Source organism: Salmo salar, chromosome ssa18 (genome assembly GCF_905237065.1).
Source record: "Salmo salar chromosome ssa18, Ssal_v3.1, whole genome shotgun sequence".
NCBI classification, from domain to species: Eukaryota; Metazoa; Chordata; class Actinopteri; order Salmoniformes; family Salmonidae; genus Salmo; species Salmo salar.
In genome coordinates, this window is record NC_059459.1 from 72,466,396 (window position 1) to 72,483,617 (window position 17,222).

The 17,222-nt window shown below is 41.2% G+C and overlaps 1 protein-coding gene across 2 annotated transcripts in view; it reads right to left on the minus strand.

Annotated features, from left to right (window-relative positions):
• Window positions 1-8,977: 8,977 nt before the first annotated feature.
• The window catches only part of LOC106577945 (sterile alpha motif domain-containing protein 9-like), a 33,600-nt gene continuing 25,355 nt past the window's right edge, over window positions 8,978-17,222 (minus strand). Inside the window, exons 3-5 of one of the 2 annotated variants that reach the window (XM_014156422.2) lie at window positions 12,785-15,776; window positions 12,345-12,380; window positions 8,978-9,831 (exon numbers count right to left, since the gene is read on the minus strand). In XM_014156422.2, coding sequence (XP_014011897.1) covers window positions 12,364-12,380; window positions 12,785-15,704 — 2,937 coding nt within the window. In that variant the 5' untranslated portion in view covers window positions 15,705-15,776 and the 3' untranslated portion in view covers window positions 8,978-9,831; window positions 12,345-12,363. Of the gene's footprint in view, window positions 9,832-12,344; window positions 12,381-12,716; window positions 15,777-17,222 lie in introns of both variants that reach the window. The other variant, XM_045701487.1, reaches the window with a different exon arrangement.

Genomic DNA, 17,222 nt, shown 5'->3' on the forward strand with positions numbered 1-17,222 from the left:
AGGTAGTCCCTCACTCCTGTTTTCAATCTGTTTTCTTCCGATTGGTGCCTTATAAACACAACCCTCTATTAGCCAAACATGGGGAAGGTAAGGTGAAGTGTATTTGGTTGGCAGTGAGCTGTAGCTCAGCACCGTGTGTGTGTGTGTGTGTGTGTGTGTGTGTGTGTGTGTGTGTGTGTGTGTGTGTGTGTGTGTGTGTGTGTGTGTGTGTGTGTGTGTGTGTGTGTGTGCATGTGTGTTTGTGTGCATGTGTGTTTGTGTATGTGTTTGCATGTGTGTTTGCATGTGTGTGTGTGTGTATGTGTCTGTGTGGTGTTGTTTGTCGGGAAACTTATTGGAGGAGGGGTCTATACTCAAGACAATTATTAGCTAATTATGCTCTTTTAGTATTTCATAAATTTGAGGATTCCATTGATCATTTTTTGTGTCTAAATCCAGTGTAATTTGTTGTTACTGTAACTAATTGAAGGGAAATAACATTGTGAGCATAATTATTCATAATTTCACTTTAGTAAATAATAGTTTTATGATTGATTTCAGAAAAACCTTCTTTACCTGAAATGTCTCATTGGTGTTACTACTCCTACTGGTGGCACAATGTTATAATGGTAAGAAATATTTAATGTCATTAAGCTATGATTTAGAATGGGGGGAAAAGTAAAATGTTTCGCAAGAATATTACATTTTTTTTTATTTAACTTGGCAAGCCAGTTAACCCCTTTGGAAACTGTGAATCTGATGGAAACTTTGTGAAGCTGTTGGAAATTCAATATTTCATTGTAAATATTCAAAAAACCATGAGGAAGGCCAATAGCCAAAACAAGTTGGTTCCACTTTTAACAATAATTAAGCTTTTTTATTTGTTTCCGTTCTCCTCCAAGTTGCTGAATCTGCTCTCTTCTTCAGTTTCCTCCTTACCTCCTAACCAATTGTCTTTACTTATACTGTATCTTATCAACATTATTATTTATAATATTAGCCAAGGTTATGAACAATCAAATAGTATATCCAGACATAAAATAAACATACCTGTATTGAGAGTCACTCAGTCCCTGTTTCAATCTGTTTGAAGTGTTGCTACCTGGGTGTATTTCATTTAGTGATGGGTCATTCGCGAACAAAAGCCGGCTCTTGTAGGTAAACGTTGGGAGATGGCTCGCATGTCAGAAGAGCCGAATCTATTTATAAAAATATAAAAAATGAAGATATGAATAATCAAAAGATTTAAATAATAGAATTAACTAATTCAAAGAATGAAAAAATAAATAAAATAATATAGGCCTAAATGCTCAAGCGCACACACATTCATTCTGACTGTCTGCTCAGACTAACAGCCTCACTTGTTGTTCCTGTCAATCAGACACGCAGTGTCAACCAATGAACCAAAGATGTGTGAGGGAGGTCCGAGCCAACTCACTCACAGTCACACACTTAGCAGCGAGGAGAGAGAGGAAGGACAGCTGTGAAAACAACAGCTGGAAAATGAGTCGGGAGCACAGGAGCATTTGGATGCATTTTAATAATGTAGACAATGTTAGAGCAGTGTAGTGTAGAATTTGCCAAAACAAAATCTCATATAAAGCTGGTTCTACGCGCAACCTACACCGGCATATGCGAACTGAGCACCCAACTGTGAAGCTAGCTGTAGCGGAGGTTCGAGAAACTAGCGGGCCTGCTAGTGATAGTGGTGGAGCCAGCACCTCCACACATGGAGATGTTTCCACTCAGTCAAGTAGACCTACTCCGCAACCCACAGCAACGCAGTCTTCTATGGACCAGTTTATGCCAAAGTCTATGTCGGTAGCAAAACAAGGCCAAATTGATATTGCATTGGCTAAAATGATTGCCACAGATTTCCAGCCATTTTTGATCGTAGAGGACAGAGGTTTTAGAAATTATAGCAATAGTCTAAATCCAATGTACACAATTCGAAGCAGGAAAACTCATTTAAAATCGCTTATTCCACAACTGTATGAGAGCGCACAGGCTATAGTGCGGGAAAGAGTCCAAAAAGCTACTGCAGTTTGCCTTACCTCTGACTGCTGGACATCAAGGGTAACCACTTCTTACATGTCGGTTACATGTCACTTCATCGAAGATTTTTTTTGTCTTCTGGACTGCTTTGAGTTCAGTGACAGACACACCTCAGAGAACTTGGCAGAGGAACTGTTGAGAGCAGCCAGAGATTGGCAAGTAGATGGAAAAGTGGTCTGTTGTGTTAGCGACAATGCAGCTAACATAACCAAAGCCATGAAAATGTTAAAATGGACCCATCATCCATGTCTTGCCCACACAATCAACCTGATTGTAAGAGATGCTCTGAAGGTGATGAAGCCCACTGTGGACAAAGTGAAAGCAGCTGTGGAATACTTCCACAGGAGCACAGTAGGTGCTGAAAAACTAAAGTCTACACAACGCCAGATGGGGATGCCTGAGCTAAGGCCTAAACAAGACTGCACAACAAGGTGGAATTCAACATTTTATATGTTGAAGCGGTTTCTTGAGTCAAAGGATGCCATCATATCTACCCTGGCCATTGTCAACGCACCTGTTGATTCTCTGACCCAAGAGGAATGGGAGGTGGAGGAGGAGGTGTGTAGAGTCCTGGAACCCTTTCAGCAGGTCACTGTAGAGATCAGTGGAGAGAGGTACAGTATGCAGTTATTACTACATCCTATTTAAGCCAGCAGCATACCACCCTGCATCCCATTGCTGGCTTGCTTCTTAAGCTAAGCAGTGTTGGTCTGAGTCAGTCCCTCGATGGGAGACCAGATGCTGCTGGAAATGGTGTTGGAGGGCCAGTAGGAGGCACTCTTTCCTCTGGTCTAAAAAGAAATATCCCAATTCCCCAGGGCAGTCCACTGTGTAGGGTGCTGTCTTTTGGATGGGATGTTAAACGCGTGTCCTTACTCTCTGAGGTCATTAAAGATCCCATTGCACTTATCGTAAAAGTAGGGGTGTTAACTCTGGTGTCCTGGCTAAATTCCCAATCTGGCCCTAATACCATCATGGCCAACTAATCATCCCCAGCTTACAATTGGCTCATTCATCCCCCTCCTCTCCCCTGTAACTATTCCCCAGGTTGTTGCTGTAAATGAGAATGTGTTCTCAGTCAACTTACCTGGTAAAATAATGGTAAAAAATGTAATCCAGTATTATATATGTATATGAGAATGTAGTATCAATAGTCAAAACCTGAATTAATATGTTACTGTTCTCTCTTTTCAGCTATGTGACAGCCTCACAAATGACACTCCTGTGTAAGGGTCTGCAGTGAATCACAGCCAGCCGCCAGAGAGAAGCAAATGTAACCACAGGACATGTGACAGAGTTGATGGACGCCCTATGTTCATCAATGGACAGAAAGTTCCACAGAATGGAATATAATCATGTGCTATCAGAAACCGCTGCACTTGACCCCAGGTTTAAGAAGTTAGCCTTCAGTGATGCCAGAGCGATTGATGAGGCTCTTCAAAGAATAACCCTGTTCCCTCTGAGAGGGTCTTCTCGAAAATGGGACAAATAATTAATGAGAGAAGAAACCGCATCAGCCCCTTGAAAGTGAGGCAGTTTGCATTTCTGAAAGCAAATCTCTAATGAAAGCAAAATATGGTCAGCATTGCTGTGTGCTGCTGGTTATAACATGGTAATAAAGAGAGAGAAAAGAGGGACCAGTTTAATGTTTTAAGTGGGATGCTGCAGTTTTGCACATTGTTATTTATTTTTCTTTGATATGGTGCAATATTCTATTATGCTGTTCAGATTGTATTACTTTTGAATTGTTAGATTTATATGCACTTTGTTTATATACATTAAAAAGTTATACTTTAAATGCAAATGTTTAATAGCATTCTTTTTCATAACAAACCAATGTATTTTTAAATACATTGTGGTTAAGGTAGAGTAAGATTTCATTTAATAATTTAATTAGAATTGTTTTAACACCAATCATAGTCAAACTATCGCAAACTGTTTGACTTGAAAAAATACACAACATATTTTTTTTTAAAGAGCCGTTTGGGAGCCAAAAGATTTTATATAGGAGAGGTCGCAATTTACGCGATAAATTGGTTCATACCAACTGCCGGCCACAAAAGAAAATCAGCCAGGCTCTTTTACGCCCTCTTCCAAATGGTAGCTATAAATGCAGAGGATGCGCAAAGTGCAACAATATGATGAAGTGTGAATATTTCTGCCACCCACATACAGGAAAACGGTTCCAAATAAATGACATTATTACGTGCTCCACCACCCATGTTATCGACATTAATAAATGTCCACGTGGGCTGTGTTAAGTAGGTAAAACCTCTCGTTCTCTCAAACAGAATTAGTGAACATAAAAGTTCAATCAGGAGAAACGACAGGGATTATCCAGTCACAGTACATTTTAATGATTTAAAGCATGACATGTCTACCTTTAGATTTTGTGGCATAGAGAAAGTTAAGATATCAGACAGGGGAGGTGATAATAATAATACTCTGAGTAAAAGAGAATGTTTTGGGATTTTCACCCTCCAGACATTGTTTCCTAAAGGTCTTAATGATGAAATGCCTATGTATGTTATGTTGTGATTTTGAACATGAGTTATGCCCCTATTTCAGATTACTCTTCTTACACTGTAGCCAATGATTTATGAAAACTTGCTCAGTAGCTCGATGTCCTCATTGTGGTTTTACAGACGTGTTTAATACGTCTTTACACACTTTATTCGAATAATAATGAAATGCATATTGTTATATTTGGTAGCACTTATTTGTTTTTCATTCGCCTCCAACCCCTTTCGATGTGTGGAACGGATGTGGGTGGGGCTTGGTCTACATAAGGGTGCTAATTTTGAAAAACTCACAAAAGCTCTGACGAAGGCCTTGAGGCCGATACGTAAGCTTATTAAAGATCAGTGATACTATCAAGAGCAGTGTGCGGTTTCCTTTTTCCCTCATCTTGTAACTCTTATTTAATAAGAAAACATATATAAGTCCTTTATACTGCAAAACATATATTTTTATGCGCTGTAGAAACAACAGGGGACTAGCAAATCAGCTTGATCCACTGGTGATGTGTAGAGGTGTAGTGACATTCTTCTGGGATATAGAGATATTTATCTATTATTTTGAATGATTGAAAGTGAACAAAAGTATTTATTATATTGTTTAGATCAATAAAAACATAGGAAGATATTAAAATGCATGTTGTATTTGTTACATTTCTGAATCGTATTCCACACTGCCCTTTCCCACCTGGACAAAAGGAACACCTATGTGAGAAAGCTGTTCATTGACTACAGCTCAGCGTTCAACACCATAGTGCCCACGAAGCTCATCACTAAGCTAAGGACCCTGGGACTAAACACCTCCCTCTGCAACTGGATCCAGGACTTCCTGACGGGAGAACCCCAGGTGGTAAGGATAGGCAACAACGTCTGCCACGCTGATACTCAACACTGGGGCCCCTCAGGGGTGTGTACTTAGTCCCCTCCTGTACTCGCTGTTCACCCACGACTGCGTGGCCAAACATGACACCAACACCATCATTAAGTTTGATGATGACACATCAGTGGTAGGCCTGATCACTGACAATGAGGAGACGGCCTATATGGAGGAGGTCAGAGACCTTGCAGTGTGGTGCCAGGACAACAACCTCTCCCTCAATGTGAGCAAGACAAAGGAGCTGATCGGGGACTACAGGAAAAGGAGGGCCGAACAGGCCCCCATTAACATTGACGGGGCTCTAGTGGAGCGGGTTTCAAGTTCCTTGGTGTCCACATTACCAACAAATTATCATGGTCCAAACACACCAAGACAGTCGTGAAGAGGGCACGACAACACCTTTTCCCCCTCAGGAGACTGAAAAGATTTGGCATGGGTCCCCAGATCCTCAAAATGTTCTACAGTTGCATCATTGAAAGCATGCCATCACCGCCTGGTATGGCAACTGCTCGGCATCTGACCGTAAGGCTCTACAGAGGGTAGTGCGAACGGCCCAGTACATCACTGGAGCCAAGATTCCTGCCATCCAGTACCTATATAATAGGCGGTGTCAGAGGAAAGCCCAAAAAATTGTCAGAGACTCCAGTCACCCAAGTCATAGACTGTTTTCTCTGCTACCGCACGGCAAGCGGTACCGGAGCGCCAAGTCTAGGACCAAAAGGCTCCTTAACAGTTTCTACACCCAAGCCATAAGACTGCTGAATAATTTATAAAATGGCCACCGGACTCTTTACATTGACCCCCCCCCCCTCCATTTATTTTGTACACTGCTGCTACTCGCTGTTATTATCTATGCATCGTCACTTCACCACTACCTACATGTACCTTGACTAACCTGTACCCAAGCACATTGACTCGGTACCAGTACCCCCTGTATATAACCTCGTTATTGTTATTTTGTTGTGTTACTTTTTATTACTTTTGACTTTGGTTTAGTTGGTAAATATTTTTTAACTCTTCTTGAACTGAACTGTTGGTTAAGGGCTTGTAAGTAAGCATTTCGCGTTAAGGTCTACACTTGGTGTATTCGGCGCATGTGACAAATAAAGTTTGGTTTTATTTTAAATCTCTCAAGAGCACCTTGAGACTCTGGGTGATAGGCACTAGTGGGGCAATGGGTTACACCCAAGTGTTGTCGTAGCACTTGCTGGAAGACCTTTGACATGAATTTTGAACCTTGGTCCGACTGCACTACCCGCGGAAGTCCAAATGTTGAAGATCATTTCACCAGGGCCTTAACAATAATGAGAGCCGTGATTTTCCTCAGTGGAATGGCCTCAGGGAAACGAGAGTCAGCACAAATTATGGTTAAGAGAAACTGGTTACCACTCTTGGCTTTGGGCAAAGGACCAAAACAATTCACCAGAACCCTATTGAAAGGTTCATCAAAAGCATGAATAGGCTGCAAAGGTGCCATCAGTACAGCTTGGTTCGGTTTACCCATCCGCTGGCAAATGTGACAAGATTTACAGTAAGCCACAACATCCTGTTTCAGACCAGGCCAGAAGAAGTTACGCAAAATACGGACATACGTCTTGTTGACCCCAAGATGGCCTGCCATGGTAACATCATTAGCCAACCTCAGTATCTCTTGTCGAAGTGTAACTGGAACGACAACGAGCTGTCGACTCATGGGCATTGTAGAATTTGGCTTGTCATTTTTCTTTACTGTCCAAATACATACTGAGGGGAGTGTATTTGTTTTTTATATATATTTCTATTATATATTTTGTTGTCTGTAAATCCAGGGCATCTAGGTGACATGGTTGAGCATTTATCTTTTCAGAGGACTTCCTTGCTGGAAATTCCAAGCCAACTCCTACATTCTTACATATCCTATATTTGAGATTCTTCAAACTAACCACCCTTTGCCTTGATGACAGCTTTGCACACTCTTGGCATTCTCTCAACCAGCTTCATGAGGTAGTCACCTGGAATGCATTTCAATTAACAGGTGTCCCTTGTTAAAAGTTATTTTGTGGAATTTCTTTCCTTTTTAATGCGTTTGAGCCAATCAGTTGTGTTTTGACAAGGTAGGGATGGTATACAGAAGATAGCCCTATTTGGTAAAAGTTCATATTACATATGGCAAGAACAGCTCAAATAAGCGAAGAGAAACGGCAGTCCATCATTACTTTAAGACATGAAGGTCAGTCAATCTGGAAAATGTCAAGAACTTTAAACTTTTCTTCAAGTGCAGTCGCAAAAACCATAAAGCACTATGATGAAACTGGCTCTCATGAGGACCTGCCACAGGAAAGGAAGACCCAGAGTTACCTCTGCTGCATAGGATAAGTTCATTAGAGTTAACTGCACCTCAGATTGCAGCCCAAATAAATGCTTCACAGAGTTCAACAGACACATCTCAACATCAACTTTTCAGAGGAGACTGTGTGAATCAGGCCTTCATGGTCGAAGTGCTGCAAAGAAAGTACTACTAAAGGATACCAATAATAAGAAGAGACTTGCTGGGGCCAAGAAACACGAACAATGGACATTAGACCTGTGGAAATCTGTCTTTGTGAGATCCAGAGTAGGTGAACGGATGATCTCTGCATGTGTGTTTCCCACTGTGAAGCATGGAGGAGGTGTGATGGTGTGGGGGTGCTTTGCTGGTGACACTGTCAGTGATTTATTTAGAATTCCAGGCACACTTCACCAGCCTGGCTACCACAGTATTCTGCAGCAATACGCCATCCCATCTGGTTTGCGCTTAGTGGGACTATCATTTGTTTTTCAACAGGACAATGACAAACACACCTCCAGTCTGTGTAAGGGATTTTTGACCAAGAAGGAGAGTGATGGAGTGCTGCATCAGATGACCTGGCCTCCACAATCAGCCGACCTCAACCCAATCAATTGAGATGGTTTGGGATGAGTTGGACTGCAGAGTGAAGAAAAAGCAGCCAACTAGTGCTCAGCATATCTGAGAACTCCTTCAAGACTTTTGGAAAAGCATTCATTAAGCTGGTTGAGAGAATGCCAAGAGTGTGCAAAGCTGTCATCATGGCAAAGGGTGACCACTTTGAAGAATCTAAAATCTAAAATATATTTTGATTTGTTGAAAACATTTTGGTTACTACAATGTAGAAAATAGTAAAAATATAGAAAGCCCTTGAATGAGTAGGAGTATCCAAACTTTTGACTGGTACTATATATTTACTTTTGAGTTTGTCAGTATTGGGTATTGAATAAGGCTGTAACGTAACAAAATGTGGAAAAAGTGAAGGGGTCTGAATACTTTCCAAAAGCACTGTATGTATACATTTCAGTCATTTAGCAGACCCTTATCCAGAGCAATTTACAGTAAGTGAGTGCATACATTTTTTTGTATTTGTCCACCATGGGAATTGAACCCAAAACCTTGGTGGTGCAAGTGATATGCTCTGCCAGCTGAGCCACAAGGGCTCAAATGTATATTCATTTTAGCACACTAACAAAATTGCATCATTTCAGTTTAGTCTCATTTAAATCAGGACAAAGCCACATCTGTAGGTAGATATTTATTTCAATACATATTCTAAAACCTGTGTTGTGAAAATGTCACAAAAATTCTCACATATCATTACTGTTTAAAAAGTTGTATTAGGCTTGTACATAAAGCTTTACAAAGTCATATCATCATATATGTATTTAGATCGCTGGTATTCCTTACCCTCACTGACTTGTCAATCACTTAGTAGCCAAAATAAAATAATTGAATTGTTCTTTTATCATCAATTCTTTACACAGTATACTTTTGTATTTTCATAATATATTTGCTTTATATATTTTCTTGTCTGTAAATTATCCAGAGTATCTAGGTGAGATGATTGAGCATTTATCTTCCAACCGAACTTTTACCAGACCCCCAAGCTCCCCCAAAATGTTATATCTTTGGCAAAGCCTCTAGGCTAAAACACTGGGTTGCAGTTCTGCTGGCTACTAATATTTACATGTGGAAAAATAAGAATGATAAAATAATCATGCTATACTCCTCTTAGGTTGTGTTTTACTGTAAGCACAAAGTAATAAAACAAAGCGTAACTGCCATAATTTATGCCCTTTTCCCCTAAAACAAACTTTAAATGTCCCCAATTCACCATTCCAGCTCCTCATTCACCCTTCAGGTCTTAGCAGTGGCCCCAACTCCTTCAGGATTTCATAGAAAATATATTTTGCTCTAATGCCGCTTGCCCTCAGTGGTCCCGTGGAGAGCTCCCTCATCTTGTCCTGTGTGGTGCGTTCAGCCAGTACTGAACTTTAGCCCTTGTCAGTGATGAGTTTATCCAAGATGGGCTTCACTTGGTTCACTCTCTGGATCAGGTATGGCCGGTGGAAGTCCTCAAAGTGCTGGCCTGAGGTCTGAGGTAAAGATTGGTTGCAGAACAACTGCATTTAAACACGATGACATCCACAAATGTAATACACTAAAAACGAAATTAAAAACATGATAAATGGTGCTGAAGCTTGGATGCTACTGAAGATTGCTAGGCCCAAGTGAAGATAAAAAAAATTATGAACGGCAATAGGTGGTGGTACTTGGATTATTATATATTTTTTAAATGATATAAAACATTTAAAAAATCGAAATAGTCTAAATTCAATTTTGTGAATAAAGTCGCAATATTTCGACTGTAAAGAGGAAATATTTCGAGAACAAAGTGTCAATATTTAGAGAATAAAGTGGCAATACTTTGAGATCAGTCTAAATTAAATTCTGTGAATAAAGTGGCAGTATTTCAAGAAAAAGGTATCAATATTTCAAGAATAAGGCGGCAGTAGTTCGAGAATAAAGTGCCAATATTTCGAGAATAGACTCTAAATGTAATTTTGAGAATGAAGTCAACGTTTTGAGTATAAATTAAGTTATATTTCAAGACAAAGTATGGGATTTGGTTAAGTGCATGTCTCCCTGGCTCCCTGTTGCTGTGCGCGCCACCGTTGAAATTCCTGCAGTTTGATGACCTGGTGAAGCTATACTTTAGAATTGACTTTAGTAACAAGGAAATCCTTTCACTTTTAGCACATACTAACCATATTATTATAAGTAGACCTTTTAGGACCTGCAAGAGGTTGTGCCATAGATTATTTTCAGAAGAAGGAACCACACGGAATTGCGTGCTCAGCCCCCTCCTGTACTCCCTGTTCACCTATGACTGCATGGCCATGCACGCCTCCAACAAACGGAAATTGTCCACCCACACAGACAGCGTGGTGAAGAAGGCGCAACAGCGTCTCTTCAACCTCAGGAGGCTGAAGAAATGTGGCTTGTCACCTAAAACCCTCACAAAGCTTTACAGATGCACAATTGAGAGCATCCTGTCGGGCTGTATCATTGCCTGGTACAGCAACTGCACCTCCCACAACCGCAGGGCTCTCAAGTGGATGGTGCGGTCTGCACAACGCATCACCGGGGGCAAACTACCTGCCCTCCAGGACACCTACAGCACCAGATGTCCCTGGTAGGCCAAAAAGGTCATCAAGGACAACAACCACCCGAGCCACTGCCTGTTCACCCCGCTACCATCCAGAAGTCGAGGTCAGTACAGGTGCATCAAAGCTGGGACCGAGAGACTGAAAAACTGCTTCTATCTCAAGGCCATCAGACTGTTAAACAGCCATTGCTGCTGCCTACACACAGACTCAAATCACTGGCCACTTTAATAAATGGATCACAAGTCACTTTAAATAATGCCATTTTAATAATGTTTACATATCCTACATTACTCTTTTCATATATATATCTACTGTATTTTATACCATCTATTGCATCTTGCCATCGCTCATCCATATATTTATATGTACATATTCTTATTCCATCCCTTTACATTTGTATATATAAGGTAGTTGTTGTGGAATTGTTAGATTACTTGTTAGATATTAATGCACTGTTGGAACTAGAAGCACAAGCATTTCGCTACATTTGCATTAACATCTGCTAACCATGTGTATGTGACCAATAACCTTTTATTTTATTTGAAAACAAGAAAGAGTTGGCTTTAAGCACGAGCGCATCGGCCATCGCAGGTGAATGAGCTGAGCATCATTGGGTGATTCAGTACAACTAGAAAGCTTTACTTTCCTCCTTATATTGTACAGTATGTTTCTCCACACACCAATGGCGACCCATCATTCAGGGCAGGTGGGGCAGAGATCTATTTAGCAACAAAAATTATAATTTTTTTTATTGTGTAGTGACTTTGCTGGAAAGCATCTAAACATTTTTGGGGGAGTTTGCCCCACCAAGATTTACATGCTAAAATCGTCACCGCCTAAGCTATTGATGGATACAAGACATGGTTGTTTTTATTGATCTCAGATTCTCAGTTTGTCGGTGTCAAAGTAGCCTGACATTTCGATAATTTGTGAGGTATTATAGTCTGCTAAGGTCTCCAGTCATCTAAAATTATGTAGAATTGCATGAAATGCATGCAAAAAACTTTCCTGAACCCTAGGCTTACATTTTTTCCCCAACGTGTGCAACTTCTGCAAGAAGCTCTGCTCTACTGCTGTATGCTAGCACGCAAAAGCGATGATAACGCATGCAATGCTTGATTATAAACGTTTTTTTTTCATGTGTTCTGGCACCTGAGAGGCCCCCAGGTAACACCCCTTTCGCGCTCACTTTTTGTTCCATCACCTCCCAATTTGACAAATTATGCACTCAAATTACGAATTCTAAGAGTGCAGCTGCCAGCTGCGAAACTGTAGCAAAATGTAGGATTTCCCCATCCCATTTGTTATTTTCATGAAAACTATTTAATATTCATGAATACAGAGCTCAGTCAACATAGGTAATGGTAAAGTTGCATTAGTCAAACATTTATCTATTACTATTATACGCTCTATGAATACTGTAACAAACATTAACTCACCATCACATTGGCACGTTGTTCAACTTCTCACAGGCCCTGGGGACAGACACATCAATCAGAAAATCAGACACACCAAGCACTAACCTCAGTGATAATACAGTGGTCTTAATTTCCTGGTACACAAAGCATTTTAAAATCAATGATATCACAAATATCATAACAATGATGTTTAGTGCTAACAATGATCTCCTTTGAGAGGAGTAAAAAATACTCCCAGCGTCACTGTTTCCCCTGTGTAGATTTTGGACGTCTCATGTTTATATTATTATTATATTATACTATCTTATATTATTAGCACATTAAAATATAAAGAACTTGAAAGAGTAAGAGAATATAGAGATGAAAATTAGAACATTAGAATTAGAACTGTACCGGTCTTTGATCAATTTGATGTCTGGTACTTCCAACATTTTTGTGAGGCTCCTCCTCTTTAATCCTACCTGAATGGGATGGGTAGTGGATATCGTAGGCCACAGGACCTCTAATGGTGAAGCCAAGGTAGAAGCAGACGTCTCCGGACTTCCAGACTTTGCTTTGTTGGTCGGCACAAACTTTAATCTCCTTGCCATTAATGCACGCAAACACCCTGTGCTGTCTAACAACTCCATTGACTGGAAGTAGAAGATCCTGGACACTGGGTTCTCTCCACACCTCACCACTGCTCCACTTTTGAGAGGTAAAGTCTTGCCTAGCCTGTGGCCTTGCCATTGGTTTCTCCTCTACCAATAGGTTGTCTATTTTTGATCTATGAACCAATCTGCTCAAACCCTCACCCTTTCCCAGGAAAATAAGGGGGCGAAGGTACCTTGAGCGAAGATGCTTCTTGTATGTGTTTTTGTAGGACTCTTGCATCTCCAGAACACATTTGTTGAGGTCAATATTGAAATCCATTTTCTTATGCTCCTCAGGCCAAAACAGCAGAAGGACTAAGAAGTAAAACTCTGGGGTTTGGTTACTGAGATTAGCCAATAGATTTCTCTCCAGAATTCTTTTTAGGATTGGCAACGAGGTAAGCATTGGAGATGCTGCTTCCACTTCGCTTAAGATGATGTTGGCAAGGATGAAGTTTTGGGAAGCGTTATTCTCACCATCACCATCTTTCTTTTTTTCCCACTCTTTTTTTATTACCTCCCTCCCCTCATCATAGCCCTTATCAAGACAGCAAAGCAGTCCAGGGAAGGCAATGGCCATTTCTTCTTTGAGCTTCTGGAGGGGTACATCTATTGCAGACTCTGAGTGTATAGGTTTGCATGTCCCCACGTATTTGTGGTAGCAGTTCTTGACATCAGTCTGAAAGTAATGCGGTTCATTTTCTTTTTTGCTGGGCTTGGAGTAAGTCAGGTAACCATCAAAAAACTCACATTTCCTCTCCACCTCATCCCTGAGGCTGATGATGAGTGGCTTGTACTTGAAGAGCTTTTTCTGTCCGATTGATATGAAAAAGGAGTCAGCGGATATTTCCATGGTAAGGACCTTTTGCCAGTTTTTATCAAGAGAGACAAGCGAGTCAAAAACAATGTTGGCAACCTGTAGATAACCAAATAGTCCCCTGTTGTTATAGATGTGTGAGACGTTGTTAATACCATCGTATTGCGTGTCTGCTCCCTGCTCATTTTCAGCAGCCTTTTCCTCATCTTTGAAAGCCTCAAAGGCCATTGTTGATAGTTGCAAGATTTCTTGTGCAGAGATGGAACCCAGCTCTTCAGGAACCTTAAAGGAACCCTGCGGTTTAGTAACCCTGTCCCAGCCTTGTTCTTTAGGGACCCTGATGGAACCCTGCTCTTTAGAAATCCTGAAGGAACTCTGCTCTACTTTCACCCTGCTCATCAAATGGTTCTTGTATACTTGCCCCAGTGTGTCAGCAACAAATGAATTGTTGGGATCTCTGTCTTTTGCTATTTTTGCCCACTTCTCCGCTTTGGAATAGGCTCTCTTCACAATGTAAAAGAAACGAGCAAGAGCTTGAGGAAAGAATGGGTTTTGCTTGAATTTATTTGAAGCTAGTTGTAAAACAGATACACAGTTGCTTTTGGATTCTTTGCCTTCAGTATCTTGAATATCTTGAATCAACCTGGAAAACTTGCCTTTTCTCTCTTCTCCCATTTCCCCTTTCGTTAACATGTCTTGTTTCCATTCTGCATTCTGCTGATCATCCACAGTGATTTCCCTTTTAGTTAGCATATCTTTGATGACAGACATCAAATGTTGCTGCACCTCTTCTACACAAAAGTCTGTCAGAAAGTGCCTTGCTGTATCACTCCTGGTCACACCTGCTGAAGCCAGTAACTCAAAACACTGCTGTGCAATCAGTGGGTGAGCCATGCGGACATGTTTGTCTTGTCCTTGTTTTGAAGGGAATGTCACTATCAGATGAGTGAAAGGCTCCATTCGCTGCTCAAAGGAACGATATCCGTCTTGATGTCCAAGAAATGCCTGACATTGAGACTGCAGAAGGTGGGATCCAGGGACGTAGGCATTCACCAGTGATAAGAATGCAAGAAGCTGGGAATTTTTAGGTCTTCTTTTTTTCCTGACATTTAAAAAGGCACACGTTTCTTTAACATAATCTCCACAGAATTTTTCTTGCATTATGTTAAAGCCATGAAACTGTTTGTGTTCATTGCCGTAGCTTCGACTGATCTCAATCTGTTTCTCCTCAAACTGTTGTCTCTCTGCTTCAGAAAGTTCCATCCTGAGAATAACATGTCTTGAGTTGTTACGGTCCTCTTGTTTGATAACTGCCTTACGCAAACAGTTTAAAATGATGACCACTGGCATGTGGGTTGTAATGTTTCGGTCTGTAATCTCTTTCATGATGGCATCCTGCAGATTCTTCTGAATACACACATCATTCAGCAGTAAGAGCACAGTGTTCTGCTGGCCTTGATCCCCTGCAGTGAAAAGGTGAATCACCTGCTTGGCGATAGCGGAGATGTCTGACGTAGGGCCTGTTAGAACAGCACATCTGAGCGTTTTACGCATATCCCAGAGCACCTGCTTGGCCAGAGTGGTTCCTCCGCTGCCTGGCTGATGCAGCAGCTTGATGGTAGAAGTCAGATCGCCCTTACGCCGTTTCTGAATATTTTGTATCAGCTCAGTGTACCCGTCTCTTTTGATAAAGGGGGTAGTTTTATCAGCTGACATTGGCCTTTCAGCCCAGCAGAAGTTAAGCCATTGAGGTGGGGCTCCTCTGTAAAAATCGGCCTCTGCCTTTTTCGCTACTGCTGAGTCTATGTCCTCTTCTTCAAATGCATTTGCGTACAAAACATCCAGAAGTGAAATGGAATCCCTGATTTCACTTCCAACATAAATATTACTACCACGGGAATTGGACAGGGATGGCCCCTTGCTGTGTGCCATCTTTGTTGTCTCCCGTCCCAAGCTGAACCAGTGTTCTGAATATTAGTTGTTCTTCATGTGGTGGCATGGACTCTGGGGAAGGAGACAATAGTGTTTAAGTAAGAATGTTGAAGGTCATTCATGGTTATAAACAAAAGGCTGATTACAGTACATCTTTGACTTTGTTGGACTTTCATTTATATAGCTGATAAGTTGGACATCGGTTGGATTTATCTACTGACACTGCATGGAGCTGACCAATACAGACTGTGTTTTGCTTCTTGTTGCTACCCTCTCTAATAAATAGGCATCTATTGGATCAACCCAACACCTAGCGACCTTGTGAAGAGGTTCGGATCTCTTCATGTAATGGCTAAGGTGTTGGGTTGAAAGTCGTGGGACCCAGGGTCATGTCCCGGGGCAGGGCTACACCCCGAATTCGGTGCATTGGTGTCAGAAGTTGGATGGCACCTGAGGCCATCGGAGGGGCGTGTACACATGAGGGGCGTGGTATAGCGAAGCATGGGGACACACTCTTCCAAGGAACGGGGAAGCGTTATGAACTTAAACCAACATCTAGCGATGGCTGGGTTGACAGTCATGGGACTGTCCGGAAATCCAGACATGTTTTGTGCTAAAGTTACACTCCTTAAGCTCCGTGTCATACAGTGGCTAGAAAATGTATGTGAACCCTTTGGAATTACCTGCATTTCTGCATAAATTGGTCGTACAATTTGATCTGACCTTCATCTAAGTCACAACAATAGACCCACACAGTCTGCTTAAGCTAATAGCACAAACATTTATACGTTTTCATGTCTTTATTGAACACACCGTGTAAACATTCACAGTGCAGGGTAGAAAAAGTATGTGAACCCTTAGATTTAATAACTGGTTGACCCTCCTTTGGAAGCAATAACCTCAACCAAACATTTTCTGTAGTTGCGGATCAGACCTGCACAACGATCAGGAAGAATTTTGGACCATTCCTCTTTACAAAACTGTTTCAGCTCAGCAATATTCTTGTGATGACAGGTGTGAACCGCTCTCTTGAGGTCATGTCACTGCATCTCAAATCGGGTTGAGGTCAGGACTCTGACCTGGGCCACTCCAGAAGGCGTATTTTCTTTTGTTGAAGACATTCTGTTAAGGGATTTATATGTTTGAATGTAATGATTAAATAATTCTACCCTGAAACTTAACTATTATGGATATGGTCTATGTAGCATGTAGAATGAGTAAATAAAGGGTTAAGCATAAATCTAACGAGGTTGGACTGGGAAAGAGAAGAATGTGTCTCTGTGTGTTTAAGTAAACACCAAGAACTGTTAAACTGTGGTTGACCTGCCCTAGCTTGAACTCTGAGGGTTTAAGATATGAGAGGGAGTACCCCTCAAGATTTCCCTAATCTCAGAGGAATGAAACTGTCAGCTGGGTAATGATCTACAGTGTTAAGAGATCTGGGGCCTTAATGTTTTTGGGTATGTGTGTGCGTAAGGAAGGAGTGAACTATAAAAATGATGTCTCTGTACAATGGAC